Source organism: Propithecus coquereli, unplaced genomic scaffold (genome assembly GCF_000956105.1).
Source record: "Propithecus coquereli isolate 6110/MARCELLA unplaced genomic scaffold, Pcoq_1.0 Scaffold120, whole genome shotgun sequence".
NCBI classification, from domain to species: Eukaryota; Metazoa; Chordata; class Mammalia; order Primates; family Indriidae; genus Propithecus; species Propithecus coquereli.
Window position 1 is genome coordinate 3,831,435 of NW_012136081.1, and position 13,933 is coordinate 3,845,367.

Sequence of the window (13,933 nt, forward strand, 5' to 3'; positions counted from 1 at the left end):
GCCGGGCTTGGTTGGCAGCTCCCTGCTCTGTACTCGTGTTGCCCTTCCAGGACTCTGTTCCCACCAGGCGGTGGGTGCCTTGGGGACAGTGATCTGCTTGACCCGTTCATCTATCTCTAGGACAGGGTGGGTGCTCTTCTTCAGAGAAATATTGAGGAACGTAGTGGGTTCAGTGATGGCCCTCCAAAGGTGTCTTTGGGCCAGGGGAGGTGACGCAGGTGCTAATCCCAGCACTTTGGAAGGCTGAGGTGGGAGGATCGCGTGAAAGCCAGCTCAAGACCAGCCTGGGCCACGTAATGAGACCCTGTCTCTATGAAAAACAAAAAAATCAGCCAGGTGTGGTGGCGTGTGTGTGTAGTCCCAGCTATTTGGGAGGCTGTGGTGGGAGGATCCCTTGAGCCCAGGAATTCGACATTGCAGTGAGCTATTATGGCGCCACTGCACTCCAGCCTGGGCTACAGGGTGAGACCCTGTCTCTATAAAGAGAGAAAAAAACAAACGACTGCAACTTGGGAATCAGTGATGACTTTTGTTTCATTTTGTTTTTCCAGAAGCTTTTAAGATACTTGAGGGCCTGCCTAGCTTTATTCGGCCAAAAAGAAAGACGAGGTGGAAAAAGCAGGGAGGCACTACATTAACATTTCGAATCTCACACTTAGCCCCACCAACTAGGAAATGCAGAAACGAGGCTGCCCCCACGTTAAAGGGAAGATCGCAAGCGCAGGTTTTAAATAGGGAAGCACAGCATGCCCGCTGGCTCTGCGGAGACAGAAACCGGCTGGAATGCATTGATCCCAAAACAAATGTGTCATTCAGGAGTCCGTCAGCCACCGAGGGGCAGAGAAAACAGAAAGCGAAAACCCCAGCGAGTCAGCACTGGCATCCAAACGCCCCCAGGTGGGGTGGGCTGGGCTGGCTCTGTGCAGCCTGAGGCCCGGTGACAATGCTGCCTCTGCGGTAGGAAGGCAGGGGAATGGCTCCCTTGTCCTAGGGCTCCGGGCCACTCACTAGTGCCTGGCTTTCCTGTCTGGGGAATCAACTTCCAGCCCTGGAGCATGGGGGTGGGGGACTGAACTCCTGCCCACCTCCAAGGGTGGGCCCTGCATGACCAGCCAGGCAGCTTGTCCCCTCCCCTCTGCCCTGGTTCCCCATGCAGGACTTGGTTTGGCGTCCTGATTTCTGGCGGCCCTGGGACGGGGCAGGGAGAGCAGGCGGGAGAGTACAGTCAACACGGAGGAAGGGAGCAGAGCTAAGGGACCGTTGCAGGGACATGCGTGCACGCTGGCACACAAGCCACCGCCTGGGCTCCTCACCTGCCTGGTCGAGGGCTGCCTCAGGCCAGCCCTACCCAGGACTGTGCGTGGAGCCCACACACTCCCTTCCTGGTGAGACCACCCACCCATCTCCAGCGTTCCCCTCGGGTGTGGATGGGACACAGTCTCAGGGCTTCAGAGCAGCGGGCAGGACCCGCCCAAGACCAGGGGGGATGACAGCCTAAACCTACACTTCGTCTTCCAGCTTCTTTATCCTATCGATTGATTCTAGAATGTAATTTCCACATGGTGATTCTGTGAGATGAGAGAGAGCAGCTGCAGCCGGCTGTCAATATAATCACAGCTTATCCTCGGCATTTTTTATTGGCAGTGGAAAATGCTTCAGTACTTTATTGAAAGAAAGCAATAAATAATACTGTGATAAAAATAGTTCAAAAGTAGACTGTACATACTTTGTTACATGATCAGGAAGTTCACAAAAGATTAATAGAAAAACAGAACAGTAACAATGAATTGTACAAGTAAATGAGAAGCAGAAACCGAATGTAAAAAGACAAGCCGTCTCTATCTGTATCAGCTGCATAATAAATAACGCACCGTGACCTGACACATCGCTTGCTGGCTTTTTAATCTGCCGCTTAAAAAGGAAAAGTTACATTTGCTACTTACACAATCCAAAATGGCTATATCATCAAAGTCTAAAAATGTACGACTAGGTTCACTCTTTAAACATGTTTACAAACACATGTAAAAAGATGATTTACATAAGAAACATAAGGCCTTTATTCGAGTTGCACGACACGGTTCTCAGGATCTCCTGCCTTCATCCGCCATACGCACCGATGTCTGTGAGATGAGAGCGCAGTGCTTGGTGATTGGTCCTCGAAGAGCAGGCGTACGGGCGCGTTCCCGCATGCTTCCGGGCAGGAAAGCGGGGAAGGAGGCTCAGAGGGCTGGGCCGGTCCCAGGTTACGTGTCTTTCTTTCCCGCTGAGAAATCTTTTCCCAGCTCCCAGCTTCTGTCAGTCACTGAAGACAAGCTGCCCAAGTCCAGAGACTAGGCTAGGAAAGAGTTAAACCAGTGCTAACATTTCATAGTGTTCTGATAATCCTTTCAGTCCAAATTTTATTAGAGGCTGATATTTAATACCAAGTATTTTATATCTGTTCACGCTGCAAAAAGAAAGCATTTCTTGCTAGAAAAAGTATAGTTAAGGTCAGTCATTAAAATACGACAATAATTGCTTGAAATTAAGTATGCTTATTTCCAAATGATTGTTGCAGAGCTAGGTTGCATTTGTAAAGGACAATGCACATTGCTTGTGTCATGATAATTTTATAAACGTAGTAAAATCCTTTGTCATGGTTTATCATTAAAAAATTAAACAATGATAATTACAATAAATGCATAATTTACAAAAGCCCTATATTTATTCATAGCATTTATACATACAAGCATTACAGTACATTCTTTTGAAAGACTAAAATTAGGTATAAGAACTTGAATTGATTTCAAAGGATATTTATAGCCTGGATATACATGAAAAAGTAAGTAACTATATAAATGAAGAGTCATAAGTTTACATAAATATAAGAAACATTAAATTCTAAAATATTTTCTCTATGGTATTCATGAATTTTTTTACTAATTAAAAACTCTGTAATAAAATATCTTAGGGTCCATATAACAATTATTAACAGATTAAAGATTCCACTGAATTCTAAAATGTAGTCTTTGTTGGATTCAAAATGCTGCATAATCATCTGTAGAAGTAGTGTGGGTAAACTGGAAAATAAAAACAAACAAAAAGCCACCCTTATTACAAGCCACACGGAGGAAGACCCATATGTACCCTCAGGTGCTGGGGCCCGAGCACCCACCCACACCGACTCCCCAACCTGTGCTTTTAGCTGCTTTGAGAATCACTAGAGAGAACATTAAGGACTATGCATATCGATGAAAGAATTTCTTGATTGACTTTATTTTGGCATATGTCAAAGTTACCAATTAAAAACACAACCAAATCTCCCAGCTGAGACATTAAAACTAAGTGGAGGCCGGATGAGGTGGCTCACGCCTGTAATCCTAGCACTCTGGGAGGAGGCGGGAGGATCGTTTGAGGTCAGGAGTTCGAGACCAGCCTGAGCAAGAGTGAGACCCCCGTCTCTACTAAAAATAGAAAAACTTAGCCCGGCAACTAAAAACAGAAACCAAAAATTAGCTGGGCGTGGTGGCACACACCTGTAGTCCCAGCTACTCGGGAGGCTAAGACAGGAGGATCACTTGAGCCCAGGAGTTTGAGGTTGCTGTGTGCTAGGCTGACCTCGCTCACTCTAGCCCAGGCAACAGAGTGAGACTCTGTCTCAAAAAAAAAAACAACAAAAAAAAACCAAGTGGAGCAGACACAGCTCCACAGCAGGAGCAGTGACAGAAGAGGGCAGGGCCAGCCACTCCCTGTTGGGGTGAGCAGAGGCTCCCAGGCTGAGGCCCCAAAGCAGCATGACAGGGACAGGGCAGGCTCTCAGCAACTAGAGCCTGTAATGATAACACAGGAGTTTGTTTTTAAAAATCAATCTCCCAGGCCAGGCACTGTGGCCCACACCTGTAATCGTAGCACTTTGGAAGGTGGAGGCAAGGAGGATCACGTGAGGCCAGGGGTTCAAGACCAGCCTGGGCAATGTAGCGAGATCCTGTCTCTATAAAAAATAATTTTAAAAAAAGCCAGGCCTGGTGGTGTGCACCTGTAGTTTCAGCGACTTGGGAGGCTGAGGCAAGAGGATCACTTGAGCCTGGGAATTCGAGGTTACAGTGAGCTTAAGACTGTGCCACTGTACTCCACCTTGGGCCACAGAGTGAGACCCCATCTTTAAAACAAAAAACAAACAAACCAAAAAACCAATCTCTCCAAATTTAAAGTTTGTTAAGTGTCATACAATCGTACAGCCTCATAAAACTTAATACATGATAACCACAAAACTTTGGGGCTTGTTTCATTCAAGAATGTATATTTGTAACAAAGTAACCTTAGGAATTGTATCAGCGTGCATGAAAACGTCAAGGTGGCAGAGATGTCCCCCATGCTCCTGGCTCCTGGGGCAGTCAGCTGAGACCTGAGTTATGCTCCCTTCTGTCACATCCTGCTCTCCTGCCCACCCCGTAATGACATCAACTGGCACTTAAAATGAGCCAGTATTTTCAGTTGTAAGGAAAAAGTAAAAATATGAAAATACATTTTTCCTTAAAAGGCAAGGACACACTAACATGTTTATGAGCAACTGTAACACCAAAATCATCTTAATGGGTACAGAGAGCGTGCATGTCTACAGTTTTAAAACTCCCCAATGAACTGAAGTTGGCTCTCATGGGCCAAAGCCAACAGCCCTAGTTTGACACCGTGGCTTCGTGCTCATTGAGGGCCGCACCTCTGAACAATCTCCAGGCATTAAGTTGCTCTCTACTCACCAACAGGAGGCTTCAGCAGGAGTAAGTCCTGACTGTAGCAGAATCCAACCTCTGTGTTCCTGATACATTGCCTGTTTTGACGACCACGAGAGGAGGCGTGCAAACACAGCGTGCAGTTAGTCTTAGAACGTCACATGAGGGCACAAGCACAGACAAACATCTTCACACCTACAATAGCACCTACTGAGGGATCTGGGGGGAGTCTGACAGAGCCAGAGAAAGAGAATCAAAGTGTCACCCAGTGGCGGCCTTCCCCAACTCCCGAGGGGCCCTGGGAGTCACTGGAAGGTAACTCTGAAATAGCAGTGGAGCACCAAATGGTATAAAACCGACTTCAAAATGTACGTCTGCCTCAGTGACAACTACTTAGCATTTGTTTCGTTTCTCCTTAGACTCTACATCCACAGACCAACTGGGCTTTTCTTTCTGCCCTGAGGACTGTGCCTCTAGGCGTGGCGCCCAGGCAGGGACTGAGTGGTGCTGTCAGGTGTTCCGCAGCCCCGTGAGGGCGGGGGTGGACGGGTTGCATACGCTGCTGGTGGCGGCACAGCAAGTGGAGAGGCCTGGCTGCAGGGGTGGGGCCTGGCGGGCAGTGGGGTGTGGACAAGGACTGATGGAAGAAAACTGAAGCCCAGTCTCAGTTTCTACCAGAAATAATAGAGACCACTGATTTTTTGCTTCCTGTTCAAGAAACACACTGCATTGCCACAGGTAAGCCTGATTCCCGCTCGCAAACTGGATAAGGAACTTTCAAAATCTGTAGAGGACATTTGCTGCTTCCAGTTTTTGTTTTCCCACAGGCACACCAGGGATACTTTTTTATCAACATCTTGCCGTGGTTCCAGAAAACACGTAAGACTGGGACTGCCGGTGAATGGATAATCTTTACAGATCCTTCCAAGAGCCCAGGGAACCTTCTGGAATTTACCTGACATTCCCTTATTTATGAAGCCATTAAAGTAATCCCTTTTACCTGGTTTATGCCTTAGTAAGCAGTCATCCTCTGTTAAATATATTCCCTACACTTTTTTCTAGGTTTATCTTTAATCTATTCAAACTCTCATACTTAATATTGCTGTTAACATCTAACAGGGGAAATGTGACTTACAATAATGAAAACTGAAATTGAACCTACAAGGAAATCAAGAAGGTGCTCATTTGGACTGCCCAGTAGGCCGGCAGAGAGTAAGTTGAAGGCCAAGTTACACTTAAAATTCGTAAGGATTATCTGCATGTTCCTTGGAAGAGAAATGCTAATGTTTCAAAAGTTAATAGTTAAAGACATTCTTACTTTCCCCTCAAGTATAGTACTAAACTCTGGGAAAAAAAAAAAAAAATTTACAGCTTTTTATTAAAAGTTAAAAATGTTGCCCTGCAATCCATTCTCACCAAGTGTCCAGCTTAACTAAGGTTTTATATAAAGGTATTTTTCTCTTCATCTTTATGTATGCGAGAGAGAGCAAACCCACCACGGGAGAAGCTAACAGAAAAAACTGTAAAAATCCCATCAGGACAGTTCTTAAACTTGCTCACTTTCCGAGCCCGCCCATCCACATCAGCAGTGAGAATAAACTGTCTACGTGTAACACGGGGGCTGCCAAAACGCCTGGACAGCCAACACGGATGCAGCACTCAGAACTCTCCCGGCTCTGTGAAGGACTCATTTAATCATCACAACCACCCTATGAGGAAGATACTACTGTGATGACCATTTCACAGAGGGGGAAACTGAGGCACAGTGCAGGCAGTCTGGTTCTTGATTGTGTGTACTGCCCTTCATCAGATGAGTACAAGGTCAGAGCTGAGAGAGCCGTCAGGAAACCATGGCCAACTCTTAACCAGCTGCATCCTCAAATCAAAGTGGCTATCAGCGTGAGCAAGAGCAAGACCCCGTCTCTACAAAAAACAGAAAAAATTACATGGGTGTGGTGGCTCATGCCTGTGGTCCCAGCTACTTGGGAGGCTGAGGCAGGAGGATCCTCGAGCCCAGGAGTGTGAGGTTGCCGTGAGGTACGATGACGCCACGGCGCTCTGGCCTGGGCGACAGAGTGGGACACTGCCTCAAAAAAAAAAAAAAAAAAAGCTGTCGAAGGCGAAAAGCGGCTGTCAAAGGGAAACCCGCAAGTCCCTACGAGCTAACACTCGGGGTGCCCTCTCGATGGCATGTTCCACAGGGCTGAGCTTGTCTCCCTGGTGACTTCCCCCAGGATCACCTCCTTTTCCCTGTCCTTCTCTAATGGATACAAGGGTAATCACATGGAAAAATAACAGCAGGGAGGGAAGGAACATAGGAAAAGCAGAGCTCGAAGAGGTTGGAAATTGTGTACTTAAAGTTTTCGGTCATTTTACAGTGTGGAGGGCAGTGCTGAGAGCGCATTATGGGGTTTGGAAGCTGCGACTGCTATTTCACGAAAGAGCTGTCCAGCGCGGCCTGTCACGCACACATGTGTGCAAGTGTGGATGTCAATCTCACACTGAGAACACAGACGAATACTTAGCTGTATTAGTTGGAAGAATATGCTAAGATTTAACCAGACAATAATTTTTTAAAAATTCTATTGTTATTGTTAAACTTTTAAAAACAAACGTTGAGTTAAATTTTAAAACATTTATACTGGGGCATGCAATCATACTCAAATGCCTTGTAATGTAGTAAATAGCCATTCTAGTCATTATTCACGTTCCAGACAAGAAGCTGCTCAGGCTCCCAAAAAGTGGCGGGTACCACAGCTCATCACATACCGTCCATCTGCATCTTCTTTGGCTGCATAGAGGGCGAAGACATAGAAGAAGTAACTCGGAAGTTTGCAGGGAGAGTCTCTGCTGACCCAGCAGCTAAGCCACGAATGTCCTTTGGTCTAAATTTTTTTCTCCATGAAGGTGCTCTCCTAAAGCTTTTATCATCATCCTGGTAAATTAAAGAACAGAAAATAAGATTCGTTTGAATATAAAAGACATCAGCTGAGCCCAAAGGTGTGTGCCTGTAGTCCCAGCTACTCAGGAGGCTGAGGCAGGAGGATTGCTTGAGACCAGGAGTTTGAGTCCAGCCTGGGCAACATGGTGAGACTCTTCCTCTTTACAAAAACAAAAAATAAAAATAACGGACAGAGATGTAAAGTTAACTGTTCTTTAAAATAACTGCTGAAGTCAGGAATGTATTCTTGATCACATGTCTTTAACCTCTTCTTGATGACCATGCAATTCACTGCCCAAGCTGGAACTTCATGGAATTTCAGGAGGCATGGTGACACCCCTTCTGGGCCCCAATGGCATAAATGAGGACACCCTGGGCCACCCAGGGATGTGTTCCTTAGGTCTATCATCACGCTTCACTTCTGATCTTGCAGGAATCACTTTCTTGCTATATAATACATTTTTATTTGTCTTAAAAAGTAGTTTTGAAGCTGTAAACATTTCTGTCTTATGCCAGGACATGGCCAAAAAGTGCTTTATCTTTAGAGATGCCCTCCTATTTTCTTTGTCAAATTCCAGTTTTCTTGAGGTCCACTGAAGAGAATAGCAACAGTGTGGGAATAAATGAGTCATGGTTTTGTATAAGGGGAAATTAACATTCTGTGTCTTTTTTTTTTTTTTTTTGAGACAGAGTCTTGCTCTGTAGCCCGGGCTCATAGCTCACTGCAACCTCAGACTTCTGGGCTCAAAGGATCCTCCCACCTCAGCCTCCCGAGTAGCTGGGACTATACAGGCACACATCACCATGCCCAGCTAATTTTTCTATTTTTTGTAGACATGGGGTCTTGCTGTTGCCCAGGCTGGTCTTGAACTCTTTGCCTGAAGTAATCCTCCTGTCCCAGCCTACCAAAGTGCTAAGGTTCCAGACTTGAGCCACAGTGCCAAGCCAACATTTGGTGTTTTTTTTTTTTTTTTTTGAAACAGAGTCTCACTCTCTTGCCTGGGGCGAGTGCCGTGGCGTCAGCCTAGCTCACCTCAAACTCCTGGGCTCAAGCAATCCTACTGTCTCAGCCTCCCGAGTAGCTGGAACTACAGGCATGCGCCACCATGCCCGGCTAATTTTTTCTCTATATATTTTTAGCTGTCCAATTAATTTCTTTCTATTTTTGGTAGAGACAGAGTCTCGCTCTTGCTCAGGCTGGTCTCGAACTCCTGAGCTCAGAACGATCCACCCGCCTCGGCCTCCCAGAGTGCTAGGATTACAGGCGTGAGCCACCGCACCCGGCCTACATTTGGTGTTTTTTAATGCTTCTGAAACGTTTCCCTATTAAAATAAAAGGGCTCTGCACTGGAGTAGGACATCCAGTGGTCCCCAAAACACCATTTACAGACTCCATTCCTAACCTGCAATGTTTTGTGTTTCATGACATAAAAACCATTTTTGAAGAAGGGTCCAGCACAGTGGGAGGCTAAGATGGAGGATCGCTTGAGCTCAGGAGTTCGAGACCAGCCTGAGCAAGCGTGAGACCCTGTCTCTACTAAACAAACAAAGAAAACAAACAAACAAACAAACAAAAAAACCCAGAAAAATTAGCCAGGTATGGTGGCAGCGCCTGTAGTCCCAGCTACTCTGGAGGTTGAGGCAGGAGGATTGCTTGAGCCCAGGAATTTGAGGTTGCAGTGAGCTACAGTCATGCCACTATACTCTAGCCCAGTGAGATCCTGTCTCCAAAAACAAACAAAAAAAACCAACAAAAAAAAAACCATTTTTGAAGAGTGTCAAAAACTAAATCACGAAAATGAAAACAAAACTGTCTTACTGATGATATTAGTCTCCCCCTCCCCCCAAAACAGGGCCTCATTCTGTCACCCAGGCTGGAGTGTAGTGGCACAATCACAGCTCACTGAAGCCTCGAATTCCTGGGCTCAAGTGATCCTCCCACCTCAGCCTCCCCAAATGTGCCACTGCACCCGGCCCAATACTTTCTTACCAGCTGATTTGTTAATAACTATGTGAGAGCAAAGCTTAACTTGTAAAGTAAAAGTATCTCCACATTTTGAAGAGATAGCCTAGCTGCATGGTTGTCCTGAGGATAATAAAATAGCTTATACTGAACATAAATGTAAAGAACATTAGGCCAAAAACTTACTTCATCGAACCTTCTGTCAGTCCCCATGACCAAAAGGTTGTTAAACTCTCTTTCCAAGACAGCACGAGCCTGAAATAACAAAACAACAATCAAAACTTTCATCAATTTAACTTGAAGGATGTTAGCTTACATACATACATACATTTATTTATTTATGAGACAGAGTCTCACTCTGTCACCCAGGCTAGAGTGCTGTGGCATCAGCCTAGCTCACTGCAACCTCAAACTCTGGGCCTCAAGCGATCCTCCTGCCTTAACCTCCCGAGTAGCTGGGACTACAGGTGTGCACCACCACACCCAGCTAATTTTTTCTATTTTTAAGTTGTCCACCTAATTTCTTTCTATTTTTAGTAGAGACAGGGTCTTGCTCTTGCTCAGGCTGGTCTCAAACTCCTGAGCTTAAGTGATCCTCCTGCCTTGGCCTCCCAGAGTGCTACGATTATAGGCATGAGTCACCTCTCCTGGCCTCATAATTGTTATATAAACCAAGACTTTAAAATAGAAGAAAATTAATAAAACCTCAATGTGGCACACCTAGAATATTTCTTTCCCTGAGAACTAAATGTATATCACTCTTAAAAGCATATGGACTAGAAGAAAGACTCTGTTTACTTAGTTTACTGCAAGACTCTCATGCTTGTAACAGAAATGGAAAGATGAGACACAAAATAATAAAAAAAGAATGCTTAATTTTGAAGCACTGTATTACAGATTAGTTATGAAAAGAGATTACTAGCTGTCTGAGGTTCTTTGTTTTCTCTCCGTTCAAGTGAACAACTAAATGGCTACAATCGGGAGAACCGACTGAACGCTGTGGCCGAGTGCAGACACGGACAGGCTCAGTGTCACCTGTGTGTTCTGCGTCGGGATCTGTAACAGCAGCGCCAGTGCGTTGAAATCGAAGGTTTCATCTAAGGCCAGAAGTGCACCGTGAACGCCACTCTCGATGAGATTGTTTGCATATTCTTTAAGACCAATAGACAGGATCCAGCGAATCACTCGATCATTGCTCCAAACAAGCACGTCTGAAAAAGAATAAAAACAATTATAAAAGTGGCTTCGGAAAGCCATCTTTGTCACATACACCCTATAACGCAAGAGAGAGATCCCTACCGTTGTTCCTAATCCTTTGGCTCCTGACAAAGGGCATGATCCCCACAAGTGCTGGGAGGAACTGCTAAATGGACAACCTTTGCCGCACTTAGACACTGGTGTCCTGGCCCTGCTCCATTCTAACGGAAACTCTCCCATTAGAACTTGGTCTTCAGTGAACACAAGAGGAATGAAGGTATCATGTATACTGTATTTCTAGAGAACAGAAAATGAGGAGGATCCAGGGATCAGAAACCAAAACAACTGTAAGAACTTTAAATCCTAACATGTACGAATGTGTTTTATAGGCAGGAGAGCCTCTGGAAATACTTCTTCCCATCACAGGAGTTGGCACCGTAACAATCTAGACACCTTGTTCAATTCAACATAACATCACTTATGTCTAATTTTCAAGCCTTGCTCATGTTGTGCCATTTTGAAAAGAGAGAAACCTACAGATACTCTCCAGCATATTAGAAACCTTGGGGGAAGATGTTATGCAAATTAATAAATTGTTAAATTTGCTCTACTAGATCTAAAAATAGCCACTCTGTAAAAATACATTCAGATGATCACCAATCACTGCCAAAGACAGTTTTTGTTAACTGTAAAAAGATGTAAAATGGATACAGAAAACAAATGAAACAGATTGACATATTTCATTTCCAATGTCCTTCTCTGTATAAAAACCCACACTTCCATACATATTATATAAATGTCAATTTACGATATTTTTCATGATTCACCATTAACTCAATCATGAGTAAACTACTCTTCAAATGCGCTATCTACCAACCATATTTTCATCTTCCTTTAGTTTCTTTCTTTCTTTCTTTTTTTTTAAGAGACAGGGTCTCACTCTGTTGCTCAGCCTGAAGTTCAGTGGAGAGATCAAAGTTTACTGTAAACTCGAATTCCTGGGCTCAAGTGATACTACTGCCTCAGCCTCCTGAGGAGCAGGAGCTAATTTTGTAGCCACTTGTACACGACCACATCTGGCTGACCTTAACATTTTTTATAGGGATGGGGTCTTCCTATGTTGCCCAGACTGGTCTTGAACTCCTGAGCTCAAGAGCTCCTCCTGCCTTGGCCTCCCAGAGTGCTGGGATTGCAGGTGTGAGCCACCATGCCTGGCCCTCTTTAGTTTCTTTCTTAGTAAAAACTGGGGATGAAAACAGCACCTACAGGGCTGTGGAAAGGATTAAATAAATCGACCTATGAAAGTGCTTGGAACACTTCCCATTATCTACTCACTACTCAATAAGCCTTGCTTCTCATCATTATTACTGTTATTATTGATCTCCTTGCATTCCAAAAATTCTTAGAGACTTGACTTTGAGCTTAATGCACAGGGTCTTACTTTAAAAGCAAATTACTATCTTTGGTCAGAGGGGCACTGAAAGGCTGGCCAAGAGAGAAGAGAAGCACGCGTCTTCTGGGTGAACGTCCCGTATACCTTACACCTCCCTGGCCTCTGTTTTCTTACTGAAATGCCTTTTCCTTACCCCACCCCACCCCCAAGAAGCACCTGCTCCTCCTTCAAGGACCAGCTGCCATTTAAACTCTACGTCTCTTTCCCTCCAAGCTGGGAGCAGAACTGCACGGTGCTCTTTTGTGCTCTGGAAGCCCTTGGACGAACACCCAGAACCATATTTTTCACATGTAAATCAAGTCAGCACACCTTGCTCTGTTGTTATCTAGCAGCATGGAACAGCATTTCTGAGCAAAAGAGTACACAGGTCGTAACAAAAGGAAAACTCTAAAGTCGCAGGAAAAATGCCAGCCCTGAGACATTCAGCCTGCAGACTGACGTGAGCGTAATAGGTGCAAGTTCTCTGGCTACAGAACAGGCTCTCAGAAGCATTCGTTTTCATCTTTTCCTCCTCCGCAATAATGCCAGATAGTTTTTTCCACTTCAAGCTTTTCCTGATTTTTTTAAAAATAGGAAATCACTGATGCTGCTACTACCCCAGCAAGCAAGAGTATGCTACTAAATCAATTAAACAATGTACTAGCCTTTTATTTCATTCTGACTTTCTTCTCTTTTTCTTTCCAGTTCTTTTCGGTCATAATTTAACCTTCGCAGGCACATAATTCCACACTGGAAACTGTTTCTAATACAAAAAGAGAGAGATTATTTAGAGATGGCAACAGTGAAAAATTTCTTAGTCAGGTAGTAAGAACTACTTGCACAGAGTTACCTGTGGAAACTGTCGACCATTTTCAGCTGCCCGCGGAGGTCCTTCTTCGTCAGGTGGTCCAGCATGCGGGCGTCGACAAGGCACTCCATGAAATAGCTGCGGTACTGCGGGAGGCCCAGACTGGGGAGCCACTCGTTGCCGATCCACTCGTGGTTCATGTCCCCGTATGCAAGTGTCTGGTTTGAATGAGTGAGTAAGGTGAGTTATGGGAGGAGTTACAAGAGCAGTTGAAATAATTTTTAAATAGAATTTTTAATCTACTATCAATACAGATATTCTCAAGGTTAAACTAATGACAACTTTATAATTTCAAAATAATTAGATTTTCTTTTCCCTCCTTTTAAATTTGTTAGTAAAATTGTATACAAAAGGAATCATAACATTAAAAATCTATGATTCACTTGTGATAAATTTAACTTATTTACCAAACTACAATAAACCTGGAACTGGCTACAATTTTCCTTTCTGAAACAGTTTTTAATATAGTAACAATGATGAATGATCACGACTCATGAACAAGTTTGAAGTCTCAATTCGACTCTACTCATTAAAATACGTCAGGCTGTTTTTAATTAATTATTATTATTTTTTAGAGATGAAGATCTGCTATGTTGCCCAGACTGGACTCCAATTCCCAGTTTTGGGACTACAGGCATGTACTACCAGGCCATGCTAAAACAATTGTTTTTAATCTAAATTTCTTTCTTTAGTTTTATCATTTTTTTTATTTCAGCATATTATGGGGGTACAGATGTTCAGGTTACGTACGTTGCCCTTGCCCCCCCTCCCCCCCTAAGTCCAAGTTTCAAATATGTCCATTCTTCGGATGGTGCCCATCGCA

The 13,933-nt window shown here is 44.4% G+C and overlaps 1 protein-coding gene across 1 annotated transcript in view; it reads right to left on the reverse strand.

Annotated features, from left to right (window-relative positions):
* Positions 1–1,637: 1,637 nt before the first annotated feature.
* Positions 1,638–13,933, reverse strand: part of PPFIA1 (protein tyrosine phosphatase, receptor type, f polypeptide (PTPRF), interacting protein (liprin), alpha 1) — a 97,417-nt gene continuing 85,121 nt past the window's right edge. The window contains exons 21-27 of the mRNA XM_012664801.1: positions 13,093–13,268; positions 12,908–13,005; positions 10,649–10,824; positions 9,800–9,868; positions 7,479–7,644; positions 4,737–4,807; positions 1,638–3,059 (exon numbers count right to left, since the gene is read on the reverse strand). Of these exons, the coding sequence (XP_012520255.1) occupies positions 4,749–4,807; positions 7,479–7,644; positions 9,800–9,868; positions 10,649–10,824; positions 12,908–13,005; positions 13,093–13,268 (744 nt within the window). The 3' untranslated portion in view covers positions 1,638–3,059; positions 4,737–4,748. The remainder of the gene's footprint in view (positions 3,060–4,736; positions 4,808–7,478; positions 7,645–9,799; positions 9,869–10,648; positions 10,825–12,907; positions 13,006–13,092; positions 13,269–13,933) is intronic.